We start from the raw sequence: 17,073 nt of genomic DNA, 5'->3' as shown, positions 1-17,073 counted from the left end.
TAATACAAAAAAGTATAGGAATCTCCTCTCGGGGCAAACCACTTAAGCCTTACTTCCTGCTGTGTTTGTCAACAAATCCTCTGCAAATCTCTCAAATGACAGATGGGTGACAGCAGCCTGAAAAGTGGAAACTGTGCGGCTTTTCTCCTTTTTCTGTCAGGAAAGAGATTTAGAGCAGAAGAGTGTTTGATAAAATGCTGTGAGACAGGAGCACAACATGAGCTTTAAACATTTAATGACACGTAAAAGACAAAAGGGAGACAAACAACGAAAAAAGCAAAAAAGACAGATACATAACGGTCAGGGGTAAGTGTCTTTCACAACTTCATTCCCATCAGGCATTTCTGCAAAAGTGACAATCTGACTCCAACGGCGGATGAAGGGAGTTTAGGATTGTAAGTTCAAATCCCACCAGGAATGTTTTGGTTCTTAGCACCAGCAGGACTCGTGCTTACCTGAATGTAGGGGATGCATGGATCACAGGTGGTGTTATTCCAAAAATCACATTGATCACAGTGTCTAAGGGAGGTTTCCTGAAAACTCTGCTTTCAGTAGGGAAATTGGCAACAGTATTGTGCAACTTCCTTAAGCTCCCATATTTTCTAAACTTTTATCCCCCTTATTTTTTGTACCCTTAAGGTCATGTTGCTATGTACAATCTGCGCGTTGTCCACAGATGAAATGTTGGTCTTTTGTGATACATGCGTGATATATGTAATTCATTAGTGTTTCGTCCGTCGACGATTTTGACCGACAGGTCTGTACCTGAATTCGGTTTTGAGCCCTCGGTGAGCGCTGACTGCTGACACGATAATATCTTTCTACCTCACTACTCTACCAGGTCAGTTTGTTTTCTATCAATTGTTTAGACTTTTAGAGCAGCGGTCCCCAACCCCCGGGCCTCGGACCGGTACCGGTGGGTCATTTGGTACCAGGCCGCACAGAAAGAATAAATAACTTACATTACTTCCATTTTATCTATTTGGGAATCTGAAAGATTTTTTATTTTGAACAATTGATTCTCTGTTCCATCCGTCTATGTCACTCTTGACGCAGGCCAAGGCGCATTTCTCTGTCACGTGATAGGTTACCGCTAAAATAAAACCCAGGAGCTAGCAAAATGAGTAAAAAAATCAAACGTCTTTGGGAAGTTTCTTTGCCAAGGGGAAAAGGCCCAGCCAGGAGACAGAAGAGGAGCTTTTGACTCCCAAAAAAAAAGAAAGCTACATTTAGTAGACAGTACTTCTTTTTTGCACCATGAGTGTGGGAAGGGGAGGGGATGATGAGACCTGTGTGACGTACAATGTCTTGCGTGTCAAAATAAAAGCATGGGGTTCGTCTTGTCACGTCTCTGTACTTCCTTTATCATAATTTTGATACAATAATCATCCACCTACATTTGAAAGACTGGTCAGTGAAAGTTTTCCATGACGTCATACCGGACCGTGGTGTTGAAAAGGTTGGGGACCACTGCTTTAGAGTACTTTAAATAAAGTTTAAAGTTGTTTTTTCTCCCTGACTTTTATGCTTTTAGTGTAAAAAAAAACTCTTTATCTTAACACTTAGGGTAAAAATCTAATTTAAAATCCAACCAAATGTTGGCAAATTTGGCCAAAAGAAATGAAAAACAGATAAGCAGAGGGAGATGGATGGATGGCTCCACACTTTTTTGTGCAACATGGAAGAAAAACATTTAAGAAAATTTGATACAAACTTAAACGTTTTTTCCAAAGATATTACTTTACAATTCAATGTTTCCTACAATTAAATCTTGAAAAACCAACTCGGATGAAGATTGTGTTTTTGGTGTTTTTAACATGTTCTTGTGGCATTTCTGGGATATAAAAAATACACTGGGCAGGCCACTTGGGCGCTCCATTCCGATGCATCGACATGTAGAAGACTAGATCCATGTACATCTTTGTTTTCCTCGTCTGAGGTGGCATCTGGTTCAAAACTGTTCGGCCAGAGTTGATTGCCACTTTTGTAATTAGGGACGGGCTTGCTCCACTCCAACAGTCCCGCCTACAATTCAGAGTCGTATTTCTGATAAACTACTGCTGCTCTGTGGAAACTATGTCCTAGAAAACAGATTTTTTTTTTAATTTTGGCTAAAAAAACAGCATTATCACAATTAAAAGACCAGTGGGAATGGAGTGGGAGTTTTCACTACATGAAAGCAAAACATTCAGTAACTTTGACGTAAACTTAAACATGATGTTACAATCCATTATTTATCATATAAAATTTATATTGAAATCATTATTGCTGTAAAATTAAACATACTTAAATGTGTTAAATTTGTTTTCTACATCTGACAGATCTCTTTTTATTTAAAAAAAAAGATGTATTAAGTAGCAATCTGGAATATTTCTGTCTAAAATCATTATTTCTCATAAAAACCTTATCTTAAAAAAATAAAACCTGTAGTTTACTGTATCAAACACTGATAATGGAGGGGGGGGTGGTTGTGTAACATGTGTTTATTACAGCACATCCCTCATATGCTTGATGCAGCTGAGAGCTGGGAAATAAAGAGCTTTTTGAGGAACAAAGGCTCTTCTATTTTGGCAGGGTGAGCCGATCTGCTAAAGGAAGGAATTGGAAACATGAGGGGGTGAGCTTGACCTGCATCAGCATTTGTGTATGCGTTGAGTGACAGCATTGGTGCAGGGGTTATGAAGCCTTTTCTTCCCTGGGTAAGTCAATGCCTACCAGTGTTATTTACTGCTTTTTGTGATAACTCGGTTACATTTTCTGATATTTATTGCAGCTCACATCATCAGGTTACGAATCCTCTCAGACTTTAATTGCAGCCAAACAATTCTTATCCTAATTTCAGCCGCCTGTATGTATTACAAAATGTAATTTTTCCTCCACTATTTTAACCAGTAAAAAACACGTTTTTTTTTATTCTCTTACTTAACAAATATTAATTAAAGCATCAATTCTTTTATTGGAAAATAATTCATAATATCAATGGTAAAGGCTGCAAAGCTGCCCTTAAATGGGCCTGATATTAACTAAAGGATCTCATATTTTGAAGCTTGTTCCAGAGTCACATTTTTCAAATTTGGGCAGACACAGGCATAGCACTCCAAACCCATTTTCTTGGGGGCATTAATTGTCGCCCCATCTGGTCCATCTATAATTCTATCAGTGGAGCTGGTTATTTTGTGGTACAAGCATGGTACAAGCAATTTGGCATGGATGTACCTTAGGATCTCCTTAATCAGATAACCAAGTTAGCCATGAGAAAAATACAAAATCTTAATATATTGTAACGATACGGCCGGACCGTCACTTTAGTGGGGTAGCGAAAGCCAACTGCTCATGAAGAGGTTCTAATGGAGAGCTGTCCGTGCCCCATACACCGCACGACCCCGGACAGTCTCAGGTTGGAAGAAACGTAGAGAGAGGCAATATTAGCTTTTAAGCAACAAGCCTGTTTATTCCAGCACACCATACAGCCCAAACAGCATTGGACGGTCACTCCAGCTCCCAGCCCTCTGACTTAAGGTTTCACCATAAGCTCCCCACTTCCCATGAGCCTTTGGGGCTGAAGGCAGCCCTAACCCCCGGGTCGCTACAATATATATAATATACATTTAAATGTATTCTTTGGGTATCTGTGAAGGTTCACAATTATTTTAAATTGTTCCAGTGGCTGATGTGCTTTTCTGAAATAGGGGATACTAAGGTACATCCATGCCAAACTTGATCCTTGTACTACAAAATGCATGATTTTCCTGAAATATCAACCTAACCAGCTCTGGTATATCACTCTGACCAGATTTTACTCCACATCTAAAAAAAAGAAACGTTTTCATTTACTATGCAACCAATAAAGTCTGGGCAGTTTCTGCAACTAAAGATGTCTAAATATTTAGTCTTTGGTGCAAGCAGCCATGGAATCAATGCTCCAATCCTATCCGAGCATCAATCGTTCATTGATTTTTCAAATTAAAATCAACAATGAAAAACAAATAATGACCGCTTCATTTAGTAATCTTTTTCTAAACTACTATAAAAAAAATCCATAATGTTTTTTTTGCCTTTCCCTTTTATGTAATAAATTGAAAATGGAGCAAACATATAGTGAACGTTTAAACTTATTTATTGTGGTTTTGTCAAAGACACATGGGGTCATCTGGAAGTTGTTTAGTGAGGAGTTACTTTGTGTACCGTATTTTCTGTAACTCTTGTGCTATCCTAGACACTTTAACATTGGGAGTTGGGTCATCTAGACCCCACTAGACAGTGCTCTGAACCTTTTTTCTTCAATGATTTGTGATCTTCACTGGTGTCCGTGGATTCCATGAAATCCTCTACACCTTTATCCACCTTTGTCATGGTAGGGAGAACACGTCAATGTAAAGGTGGGGTCATGGGATAGCACAAGGGATAATTATAGAGCACGTTGGATCATAAAGCGCAGCGTCAATGAACGGTCTATTTTTAAACTTATGCCATAAATAAGGCACACCAAAAGTCTGACAGTCAGACTTTACACTACACGTTAGAAGTGGTAGCTGCTTTTAAATATACACAATACCTGTACCTTCCAACCTTGTTTGTAACACATAAATAAACAGACAGATACAACTAAAAGAAAAGTTAGTCTTCTGTGACTACGCTAACTCCCAACCTTGTTAGTAACACATAAAAACACAGTCCGATACCGCCACGTTAGTCGTGTCAACTCAATAACACCCAGACTTGTTTGCAACACCTAAAAAAAACCAGGCAGATATTTTGACACAGCGTCAAAATCGTTACTGTGCTCATGCCGTTATCGGTCATTAAAAAAACGGGCACTTTTGTGTGGTTTCATAATTTGAAAAAACAACGGAAAAGATTTCTTTCATTTTCCATGAATGAATTATATTCAATCATCTTTTTATTATTTCAATCACAAGCCTGACATGATGTGTTGTTGCTTATTTAAACTCGTGCAGGTGCCAAAGATAATCAACTGTCTATCTAACAGATGTCTGTATGCTAGATAGACAACTATATTTTAGACATTTCACAACATCCAGGGAACCCTTCTGTCTCAGTCAAAGTTGCAATAAATTAATTTAAAAAATTGATATATGTTTGCTTCTTTTGGAAATTATTACTTAAAAGCGAATATAAAAAAAATATCCCTTATTTGTTTGTCCCCAGTTGTTCAGAAATTGATAATTGAATAATGCGTTCAATTTTTTTGCTTTTTCATTGTTGATTTTAATTAGAAAATTGAATGAGCGACTGATATACAGATTTATTTCACTCAACAGGGGAGACAATTTTTGGAAGAAAAAAAACACAGTTTTTTTTTTTTATATCAAGACTTTAATTCACAAAAAGAGATTTCATACCAAAAAAAAAAAAAGAAAATCAAATAACATAAAATGTTGTTTTTGTCTCAAAATCATACGTTTAATAAAGACTTTAAGTTTGTACATGTCACAATTCAGAACAAGACATCACCACATGAGACACAGACTTACAGCTGTTATATAATCAACAATATGAAAATGAACAAACATCAAAGCTTGTAATAAAAAAGGGTTCTAGAGGTTTTTGATGCAGCATCATGTCAACACATTACAGTCATAAAGCTCCAGTACATTTCCATGAGCCGAGCAGACAACAATCAAATATCGGCACTGCAGACCGAGCAGCCAAAATAAAAACACTATTAAGCACAAGAACATGGTTTCGACCCGATTTAACATCTGTTCGCGGCAGGTTTCAGAGGTTTCAAGTAAAGTGTCGACTAACTCAACGGTTTTTTAGAAGCTCTGTGATCTGAAAAATGTCACCCGGGAATTTACAGATGCTTAATTAGATCAAAATATCTGGTAGCAGAACATTCCCAACAAGATAATAAAGCAGATGGTCAGTCTGCATGGGTACAAACACCCCAACAGGCACTTTCCAACAAAGATATTTTAATGCAACAGAGACAGACATTCAAAAGTGAAGTATTAGGCTTAATCTGAATTCTTCCCCTACCCCTATGGCTTCTGACCTTTTTAAAGTCATAAAACCAATGTTGCAATGTATTTCTGAGCGCTGGCAGCTCCTCGCTAGTATGTACTAAATATAGAGGTAAGGAGAGGCCTTAGGGGTAGGGGAAGAATTCAGATTCTGCCTTAGCGTTTACCTACAATGAAATAGTTTAGAGTTTTTATTGTTGTTAAAAATCCACCAAGGCATGATACAAGAAAACTCCTGCATGGAATGTATGTTGAAAGAGTTTTAACATGCACAATTTTTTCATTCTTTTACATTTTTCACATTGGGTGTATTTGTTGAATATTTATTATCTTAATCAGGATAGTTGGATGAAACCATTGACTGTTTATGGGAACTGGACAGAGTGAGTGTGATGTCACCCATAGCAAATGGCTTACTTCCGCCTCCAAACAAATTAAGTCAATCCAGTTAACATTTTTTGGCCTTACTGATGCTGCCATGTTGGAGCTAGACAATGCCAGTAAGTAGTGCTCGATCATAGTCGGTCTGAATCAACATTTCTATGGCAATCACTTTTGCCAATCAGGAGTGAGTTTATTGGAAGGCCACACCCCTACCACTTCAAAGGGGGGGGGGGGGTCAGGAGAATCTGTCAATTAAACATTTGGAATGTTTGATGCAAGGCCACATCTTTTTATAAAGGCATCTGATGGGCCAGTTTTGGACTTGAATAACTTACACCACAGATTTGGAATGTGATGTGGTTGGGGGTCACTAAGTCCAGTTCTTGAATACAGTCAATGGATGAATCTTATTAGGTGACCGGCCAGAGCTCACAAAGTGTTGAAGACAACACTGAGAAAACACAATTTCACATGAAAACCAAACAAAATTGTGCAAATTATTTGGATATTTTACAAACTCCAAATAACACAGTGGGCTTATTTTCCTGCAGTTTAAACATGTTTGTGTTCATAATATTTGTGTGCCCAAAATGTTTGATGTTAATCTTTAACTTTGGTCTCCAAGTCCAAATCTTTTTAATTGGACATCAACCTTCCAAAGATGTAAGTATATCAGTAGACTGCAGTATTTGTTCTTTAAAAAAGAAAAACCTTAAAAATTGATTAAAGGGGAAAAAACTTTTGATACGCCATATTACTTGCTATTTTGTTTTTTTAGTATGTCTCCAATATCTACCAAAGTTGTCTCACATTGTGGCAAAATATCATTTTTATAGAGCTAGCTTGATAGAGAAAAACCTTTTTGAACTTGCTCAATGTTTCCGTTAGTTTCTCTTACATTTGAGGACATTCTTAGAATGTTCTTTGCACAACGTATTGAACCCCCCAGCAGCACTTTTCCCAGGACTTTTCCAGTCATTGTAAACACTTTATTCAATAATGGTCTGCTGGATGGCTCAGTTGGATGGGTGTAGGACTGCCACACAGGAAACCTGGATGTGCTTCTCGGCGAGCTAAACATCCGGAGTGGGTCTTTGGGCAAGACCCTTCACACTGCTGCCTGTCTGGATCTCCCTGTGCTTTGAAAATACAGGATTGTGTTATAAAGGGCATCCAACATAAAAACTATTTGCCAAACCATCTTTGCAAAACAGTGAAAGCTGATTCGCTGTTGTGGCTCCTGAGGGAATATGCCAAAAGGTGAACAACGTGAACATTTTATGGAATATTCTAAAGAAAGTACGAGTTCCTCTTACGAGACATGCGCCATGACATTGGCACATATGTAGAAGTAGGTGTCGTCTGTTGTGGCACTTGTAAGAGACATTTTGCAATGACAAGACGTTCTGTGTAAAATCACATCATGCAGAGGTGAAAAGACTGTAAAATCCCTCACAACAAGTGTCTGATCCATCAATCTTTCTCTGTCCTGGCCTCTTTTCTTTGTCTTTCATCATCTACTCCCGGCTGCCATTACACTGTTTAATATTCCCACCACTTTCCCCTACATTTTTCATCTCCTTACCTTGACTTTAAACTCTAAAGCTGTCACAGCCCTTTAATTTATTCCACTCCATCCTCGCTGCTCTCATGAAGCCGCTCCAGTTCTGCTAGATGGTAATGCAGCTCTCACATCTAACGCTGAAAACAGCTCCGAATCTCAGACTGATTTAAGAGCAGCTCGGTTGTCTCCAGAAAGTAGGCAAACATTGTTATTGTGTTCACACATGGTTTTAAAGACTGGGTGAAAGTATCCCTTTTAGATCTGAAGAGGTTAAAGGAAAAGTTGCTATTTGTAGAGACATTTTAAATATTTTTTTGAGAATGATAAATGGTGCTTTTATTTACAAAAAACAAATAATATAATAATGCTTCCTTGAACTCATACTGAATTTTGCTGAGCTTGTGATGATCAGGCCTGATTTATGGCATGGATCATTTTAGCTGTGTTCCACTCCCAAACAACAATTCTAATGTATTGTCCATGTCAAAATAAACCTTTTTTTTTTATCAAATGACAATCTTTATTTGACAAAGACATTTTCATTTCTATTGCACTTACATTCAACAAAAAAAGTGTTAAAAAAGTCAGAAATATCTTAAACAACTGAGTGATGGACTGTTGGCAAGATGCTACCAGTCCATGATGGCAAGCTAGCTAACTAATGCCATCTGTAACCAGTAAAATTAGAAAATGTTCAGCAAACAAACTTGATCACTTTTTTACTTTACTTTAGTAAATATGTACTGTAATAATAGTATAGAATTGTTAGCCTAATTGTAGGAGTCTTGAGCTAAAGTTAGCACCAGCTTGACTGCTAAAGTCTAATGAAAAAACAAAACAAAACCACAAATTACATTTAGTGGCCCTAATTAAATTTTCATGATTTCATTTGTAAAATGTCAGAATTTTTTTGTTTACTTCTGTTTCAGTCACTGCGAGCGCTGGTTGTGTTTACTGCACGGTTCACCAGGATCTTTCGTTGCTCCGCCATATGGTTCCACCCCATCCTCGCTCCATCGGGCAATGATGCCCGGCGTCACCGTGCCACATCGTGCCAAGCTGGCCACCTGAGTGGATGACAGAACCTGGTCCCAAATCCCCACCTGAGACATTTCTCCAACAAAGGCTTGCGACGAGTCAAAACCTCCACCGAGCGAATCCTGTGGATGGAGTTCGGTGGATGTTAGATGTTGGGAGAAGTCAGAATCAGCTTCTGCTGTTTTGCTGCCTTTGGCTACACTTTGCAGCTTTGGAGTGATTACATTTGAAAGCAGCCTTATGGGAAAATTCTTTTGACGCTGGATTATTATCCCTAAGGCTACCATGTGTAGCTCCTGACCAACCTCATTCACAACATCACAGCACAGCTTCCCAGCTCAGTGCTTTGCAAGGAAATTGGATTTGTATATTTGTCAAGCAAGATTCTCTGCGCTGTTTATGAGTCTTTCTGTTCTGTTCTCTCTTTTATTTGTTTTTACAGATGAAAGAATCATGCAGTTGTGTGTGCCTTTGCCCTCACCTGCTCTTGCCCCAGAACAAGCATTCCTCCAGGTCTAATGTGATGTCCGGATGCCAGTCCAGTGCCCGAGCCTCTGTGTTTGCCCCCTTGGTACGCCTGCCATGCCCCTCCTTTCTGGGTCCAACTTACACAGATGTGTTGCCAGTTGCCTCGGCTAAGGTTAAGAGGCAACTCTGCTGCCTAAAACAAAAAATAAAATGATACATTGTCAGATAAATGCATCTAGACATTAAAGAAAAACACAATTAAAAACAACAAACCAACAAGATTTAAGTTTCTTATCCACAAGGGAGAAAAGCAAGTGTGACAGAAGATGTCCACCACGCTTCTCTTCTCGAAAGTCTGCTTCTCCCAGTGCTTCTTTTATTTAGAATTCAAGTAGGAGGTTACAATTTCCAAACAAAGAGAAAGGTTCATTAGGGGGTGTCGTATAATGACCCATTTGGGAGGATTCTAAGTTCAAACAGTATTCCTTCTCAGCTAAGAACAGTGTGTCGTAAAACCCCCTCATCCTGGCTGGGGATGAGAAACAGATGAACAAACACACAAAGATGTTTCTAAAAAGGTAAAAAGGTCAATCTGAGATAACATTTAAACAATGATAATAACAAAACAATTTCCTTTACACACATTTATTTAATCATGCTGGTGGTTCACAGTCAATATTTCTTACGTTTATTTGCGTCTAAAACCACCACTTGGCAAAGACTTACCTCAATTAAGCATCTTCATGTAAGCAAAAACATAATACCTTCTTTTCTTTTTTATTGCTGAAAATAAGTTCAGGCAGTAACCCTTTTTACAGATGACCCCATCCTTTACATTGATGTGTTCTCCCTACCATGACAAAGGTGTATAAAGGTGAATAGGATTTCATGTAATCCATGGACACCAGTTAAGATCACAATAAACTGAAGAAAAAGGGTTCAGCGCACTGTCTTGTGGGGTCTAGATGACCCCACTCCCAATGTTAGAGTGCCTTGGTTAAGGGTGGTAAAATCAGCAAATGGTTCCCAGGGATGGCTGTGTCTGCAGCTCACCGATCCTCCAGAGGATGGGCCAAATGCAGAGAGCAAATGTCTCACACCCATCTCATCTCTCTATCATGTTCTGCCCTTATCTATTCCTCCTCACCCCATGTCTTCATCATTTATCCTTTAGTCAGTACACTCAGTGGCGGTTTTAGATATGGGCGATGTGGGCGGTCGCCCAGGGCGGCACTTCATAGGGGGCGGCATTTGCCGTGCCCGATGCGTGCGTTACTCATATGCGTTACTCATATTGTGCTACAATATTCAAAGAGGAAGCTTGTAGCTTTTAATTTGAAATTGCTTCAGCTGCCGACACTTAACACTTTTACTTTGACACATCAGACTGTTAAGAATGTCTTCATCCTCTTTGCTCTTCACAGTTATGGTGCAAAAAAATAAAAATAAAAAAATAAAAAAATAAAAGATGAAATAACTCAGAGTGAAAAAACGTAAAACAGGCACATGAAAAGGAATTGGGCAGAACAAACACCCGTGCTCAACTCAATTTCGACAAAAGCAGGCAATGGGGATTATTTCCCACAATACTTTGCTCTGACACGGCAGACCCGACACGCACGTGACCACCGCCCTCTGCTGCAAGACGCTTGTGGCCACACCTCTTTGCTGTAGTCTTTGGAACATTAGTCAAAAAACTCGAGAGGGGGGCGCAACTCGCCGGTGGCTGGCTGAATCACACTAACAGGCGTGAGGGGAGTCTTTTTCTATCTGACAATCAACTCTGGGCCGCAGCTGCGCCTCCCGTCATAGAGACGGAGCTGCGTGTGTCAGAGGGAAGGGGAGGGGGAGGGGGATGAGCGCAGACCATTTTATATGGAGGTTTTTTGGAGGATTTCTGCTGTTGGTGTTGCACAAATTTAGGGAAATGCCAAATATTTTTGGAGTAATCCCACTGACGAGTTCTATGATTTAGTCTTTAATGTTTTATAAGACCTAAACATATTAATCACAATAAGTTTTTTTTTTAGATCTAATCCCTCTGATATGTTTCACAAAGACACACACAGGGCGTCACACATTAAGAAATTATTGTTAAAAATGAAGCAGGAGTCCGGCTCTAAAAAAAATGCTCTAAAAAATGATAAAAGAGCAAAAAAAATGGAATTATTTGATTTGTAATTTCTTATTAATATTTCCAGGCTTTCTTTGTTTTGTTCTGCAGCATGTTCATATTTGTATAATTTTGACAGAATATATTTCTATGGGGAGCAACATATTATTTAAGGTTTAACTTGTGTTCCTGTTTTTATTCATATTTATGTTCAAAAAGTTCAGTTTAAAAGGTTTAAAAGTTTAGCTTTAGTGTGTTCAGTAAATGTTTATCTTCTTCGGCCCAAAACCTTAAGCGTGTTTTTAACTTAGGCCCCCTGTGTGACTTAGTTTGACCCCCCTGTAATATGAGTCCAGAACATTCATGCATTTTTTTGTCAAAAATAGCTAAATAGAAGATAGGGAACACAACAGGATGTTGTCAAATTTTGTAGGTGTGCGGGGGGGGGGGGGGGGCGCCTGTGGGGTTACTCGCCCAGGGAGTAAGTCAGTGTAGAACCGCCACTGAGTACACTCATCTGATTCATTTGATAGTCTCCTTTTTTAATTTTGTTTCTCCACTACTGCTTTGCAGCATAGCGGTCAGAGCAAACCTAGAACTCACACCCTGAGTCTCCAACATTCCCAATAGTTGCCAGATTCCGAGACAGCCTGGTCGTTCAATTCAGCAAAAAGTCAGCATCAAATGTTCAAACTTTTATCAGTGTTTATTGCATGGTCATTACTACTAATCCAATATTTTTAAGAGATATGTTCACACCCTCATCTGACAGCTTTCTCAGAAAATCAATTTGACCTCAAGCTGGGATCAGTTTAGATGTGGGTGCAGCCTCTGGACAGCTTCCCCACAGGCTGCTGACTCTCGAAGTACCTTTCCATTGATGAGCAACTCAGAGGGAGCGTGCAGGCCTTGCAGGAGCACCATTTCGTTGGGTTCTTCAGGGACAGCGTAGGACACGGGGGTCCCGATGCCTCCCCCCGCCGGACGCAGCCACAGGCAGGCGGTGAAGGCCCTCAGCTTTGGAATCGGGTGCTTCATCAGAGCAAACATGTAGTTGGTCCGTGTAGGAAAGGACAATCTGAAGCCCTCCGGGAACGAATTTCCTGCAGTAACTTGGAAAAAAGCGTAAATGGGATGAAAAGAAAGCTGTACAGGAATCATCAAACATCTTTCCTGGTTGGACTTTTGCATTTTTAGCACAAGAAGATTGAGTGTTTTTTTCCTGTTAGGCAGAGCTACGATTTCTACAGTCTTTATGATCTGTTTTTTTTCCTTCTCCTTTTTATCATGATTTATTCATCATAAAGAAAACTCATGAATTCATTTGATGAAAAGTAAATGATGCTGAAGGCTCCGAGGTCATTTGAAAGCCAGTTTTTTGTGTGCTTTAAATCTGTGTGTGTGATTAATCATGCAGGGCTTCCCTTCATTGAGGACAGTACCACATTCTCAGCTTTTGCTTCCCTTTTATCAGCTTACCTTCCTCCAGGCCTGAGATCCGGTGGTGTATTTTATTGATGCTTCGCTCAATTTCTTGTCTGTGTTTTTCTGTTTCCAGCCTCAGGGCTTTTCTCTCTTTCTCCAGCAGTTCCACCTTTCTCTCCAGCTCTCCTTCCAAAGCCTCCATTGTCCAGGGCCTGCCAACATCAGATCTGTGCCCAGGACTCCCGGGCCTTTCTGGGTCACTGGTAATGCTGTCTTCCTCTGGCTCGTTGGAGGCGTCGCTGTCCGTCCGGTTGTGTGGAAATGGGCCGATGTCTGACTGTGCACAATAATAAATAAAATAATAAATAAAAACTAGATTAAACAATCCAACACTCTCTTTACATGGATTTTTGATGAATCACAGATTAGCACCTTTGAGATTGTTGATTTATGTACTAGCACAAATTTTGAGGTTTTATTATCATGAAATGATAATTTTTTTCATAAAAGTTTACACAGTACACTAAAACTTCCATAATTAAAAATAAACCAGGTTGAGTTGTTTTTAACACAGCTCTGAGTTTAAAAAGGGACTCACTTTTTGTGTGTGTGTGAGGGGGGGGGGGGTATTTTGACTCAGGAAATAAACATTCATTCATTTTCTATTCTGTTTATTCCCTTTCGGGGTCACGGGGCTGCTGGAGCCTATCTTGGCCACTTGTGGGTGAAGGCAGGAGATGCCCTGGACAGGTCGCCAGTCTGTCGCAGGGTCGAATCTCCTCAATCACACACCCATTCACACCCTATGGACCATTTAGAGTTGCCAATTAACAATGATCAGCTAAGAACAGTGGCTCAGGTGGTTGAGCAGGTCGTCCAATGACCGAAGGGTTGGCGGTTCGATCCCCGCTCCCACCAGCCAAGTGTTGTTGTGTCCTTGGGCAAGACACTTCACCCTCCTTGCCTCCAGTGTGGCTCCACTAGTGTGTGAATGAGCATGAATGCTCCCGGTGATGGTCAGAGGGGCCGTAGGCGCGAAATGGCAGCCACGCCTCTGTCAGTCTGCCCCAGGGCAGCTGTGGCTACAACCGTAGCTTACCGTCACCAAGTATGAATGAGGAGTGAATGAATAATGGACACACTGTAAGCACTTTGAGTGTCTTGAAAAGCGCAGATAAATCCAATCCATTATTATAATTATTATTAACCTATGAAACATGTTTTTGGATGGTGGAAGGAAGCCGGAGATCCCAGAGACAAACTCCACACAGAAAGGTCCCCCATTGGTGTTGTTTTTCATGTCCCCCAGCCTGGACTTGAACCCGGGGCCTTCTTGCTATGAGGCAAGAGCGCTAACCACTGCCCCACAGTGCAGCCCCGAAATAAACATAAATAGGGTAAAAATGACACCACTATAAGTCTCCAAACTGTAACCCAAAAAAAAATAAAATACAAATATTTAGATATAATATCTAATATGTTTTAAGAGTACAGTAGGTAATATTTGACCAGTACACTCAGTAAATTCAAATGGCTCCTTACTATCGAAAAGGGATTTGACAGGGTTGAGAGCTAATATCTTTTCAAAACATTGCACTTTTTTTTTTTCTTTTCTTGGATTAAGCTTTAATATGTTTCTCCTTCTGCCATGGTACTCACTAATGATACCTACTCGAAATCTTTCAGATTACACCCCGAAACTTAAGCTTTATTTTCTTAATATATGTCCCCCATCATCAGACAAATGGCACAAGAACATGCAAACACCAAAAACACCATTTTCATCAGAGTGGGTTTTTAAATTTTAAGCGCTGTATTAATCCATTTCTTTTCAACATTAAGATGTTTTTAATAAAAACAAAATCTTCATTTACACAACTAAGAGAGGTTACGAAACAAAAGAAAAAAAACACACTATTTGCCAACCTTCCACATTTTACTGGGCTCAGTGCTTTTATGATCTGCATGTTTATAATATGCAGCTGAAGTGGATGGAAACCTCAAGGGAAAACACTGGTGATTAAGTCCTCTTTTCTAAGATGCTCAAAAACAGAGTTACACAGTTTTGCTGTGACCTCCATTTTAAGACGGAGGGGGAACAATTTGTTTTCAAATTATAAATAACAGTGCCTTTTAAGTTTTCCATTTATGTCCTCGTTTCTAAGAACCTATTTCTGGGAATGTTTGACGATAAACAAGCATCAAATTGCTGTAGAGTAGAAAGGAATGTCTGGTGCAGACATTTTTCTGTCTTCTAATGTGGCTGCAGAGGGGAAAAAAACTCAGAAATGTGTTCAAGTCTTTCTGGCATAAATTCTTTGTATGGATGAACCTTTTCCCATGGAAAGGTGTCATGGTGCACACTTCTGCTGCAGTGGGATCTGAGGAGAGGGAAAGGACCCACACCGGCACATCCTAAATAAAACACAGGAGCTCTGCGGTGGAACACATTCTGTCTGTGCTCTCCACAGCAAATGCTGGCACCTCGTGAATTATGCATGGCCTTTCTTTGTCGTCCAAAATGAGGTTGTACATCATCTGATTCTGGTCAAACAGGAAAATGCTTCAGGTTATTGTTTTCCTCCCTCCAACTCACACCTCTTTGTGTTAAGATGTTTCATGGTAAAATGCTTTTATACTGAAATATTTAATCAAAACCACGCAGTGAGAGATCTCAACTTTGACCTTTATTTCTGTGTCTCCTTCCAAAATGGTCATTTAGTTTGGTGTAACTGGATAAATTGTATTTGGATTTGTCTCACCTCCAGCTTCTCAATGCGGTCTTTGAGTTGTGTGATGGCCTGCTCCAGCTCGTCCACGGCTCTTGCGGTGAGCAGGTGGTGTGCGGCGTCCTGTGCGGGGCTGTCCCGCAACATGATGCGCTCTAGGGGCGCCTCTTCCAGGGCTCGGAGAGCCGCTGCGCCCCCGCTCCTCCGGCCCCTGCCCTCCCCCTTCTCGCACTCGGACAGTTTCCCCGTCAGCTCCCTGATCGTCCGCTGGTCCGTCAGTATTTGGTCCTTCTGCTGCAGAACCGTCTGCCGGAGCTCCTCGGCAGTGGTGCGAAGGTACCCCCAGTCCTCCCCCGCGTACAGCGACGGGTCATCCGCTTGTTGCTGAAAGTTTCTGGGGTTGCACTCCCCAGCAGGGATGGGGGTGCAGATGAGCCGGCTGACTGTCGGGTCGTGCCCGGTGAGTCCAGTGAACCCATCTAAGCCGACGTTGAAGGTGGGCGCTTCTGAATCGGGACTTTCAGAACCATGGAGAGCGCCCATGGATCCCACGCGGGCGGGGGGATTCTGCGGTGCCGCGTTCGGGAACAGAGAGCGGTTATCGGCCGCTGGCTGCCGCTGCGCCGCAGCAGCCTTGGAGGATCCGGTGTGGACAGCCGCGATGATGCAGATAACCGCTCCGATGAAGGCCACCATCCCGGCGGCCAGGATAACAACGATAAACTTCAGTTTGGCGGCGGAGGGGTCCTTATCAGAAATCAAAATCAGTTCGTCTGAAAAATGTGCACAGCGTCAATCAGCATGTGAAGACAGAAGACGAAGGAAGGATCACTTCATGCATGTTCTGCACCACAAGTGAGTCCAAATGAAGCATCAGAAGAGAGGAGATGATGCTGCTCCTCTCTCCTCAGCGCGCATGTGCTCCTGTGTGGGAGAAAGCCAGCCTATTGATACAGAGACAGAGCAAGGGGGTTGGCAAGAGAGGGATGGATGGATGATGGATGGATGAAAGAATATATCTACTCACAATCACACTCTTCTTCTATTAATGATCCAACAACCATGCATTCTCCTGTTGCAGCAGGTTATTAAAACCCTTTGTTTCATGGAGACTTTTTCTTTTTTTCTAACGCAGTATTGACATTTCTTTGCCGTCTAAACCATAATAAGGTGTTTTTACTCCCTCTAGGTAAACTGTTTTCCAGCTCAATTGCACAGCACGCGCGCAGTAATTATGGGGTGCAGACAGCCCATAAATCAGCCTCAGAGCTCCCCGCGGGAAAAAAACGCTTCACAGCAGTTATAGTGCGCATGTCCGAGCTCGACACACCTGATGCTGATGAGAATTTAACGGCAGAAGAATAA

The 17,073-nt window shown here is 40.9% G+C and overlaps 1 protein-coding gene across 1 annotated transcript; it reads right to left on the bottom strand.

Annotated features, from left to right (window-relative positions):
• Nucleotides 1-5,314: 5,314 nt before the first annotated feature.
• nptxra (neuronal pentraxin receptor a) lies at nt 5,315-16,654 on the bottom strand. The gene is made up of 5 exons (XM_011478454.4): nt 15,742-16,654; nt 13,034-13,316; nt 12,425-12,666; nt 9,455-9,634; nt 5,315-9,095 (listed from the first exon to the last, which is right to left on the bottom strand). Exons 1-5 carry the CDS (start codon nt 16,402-16,404, stop codon nt 8,865-8,867), a joined length of 1,599 nt encoding a protein of 532 aa, XP_011476756.1. The 5' UTR covers nt 16,405-16,654; the 3' UTR covers nt 5,315-8,864.
• Between the last annotated feature and the right edge of the window lie 419 nt (nt 16,655-17,073).

This window comes from Oryzias latipes, chromosome 8 (assembly GCF_053564925.1).
Source record: "Oryzias latipes strain Hd-rR chromosome 8, Olatipes_Hd-rR_3.1".
Taxonomy (NCBI): Eukaryota; Metazoa; Chordata; class Actinopteri; order Beloniformes; family Adrianichthyidae; genus Oryzias; species Oryzias latipes.
The sequence above is the reverse complement of the archived record's forward strand: the minus strand, read 5'-3'. Positions and strand labels throughout refer to the sequence as shown.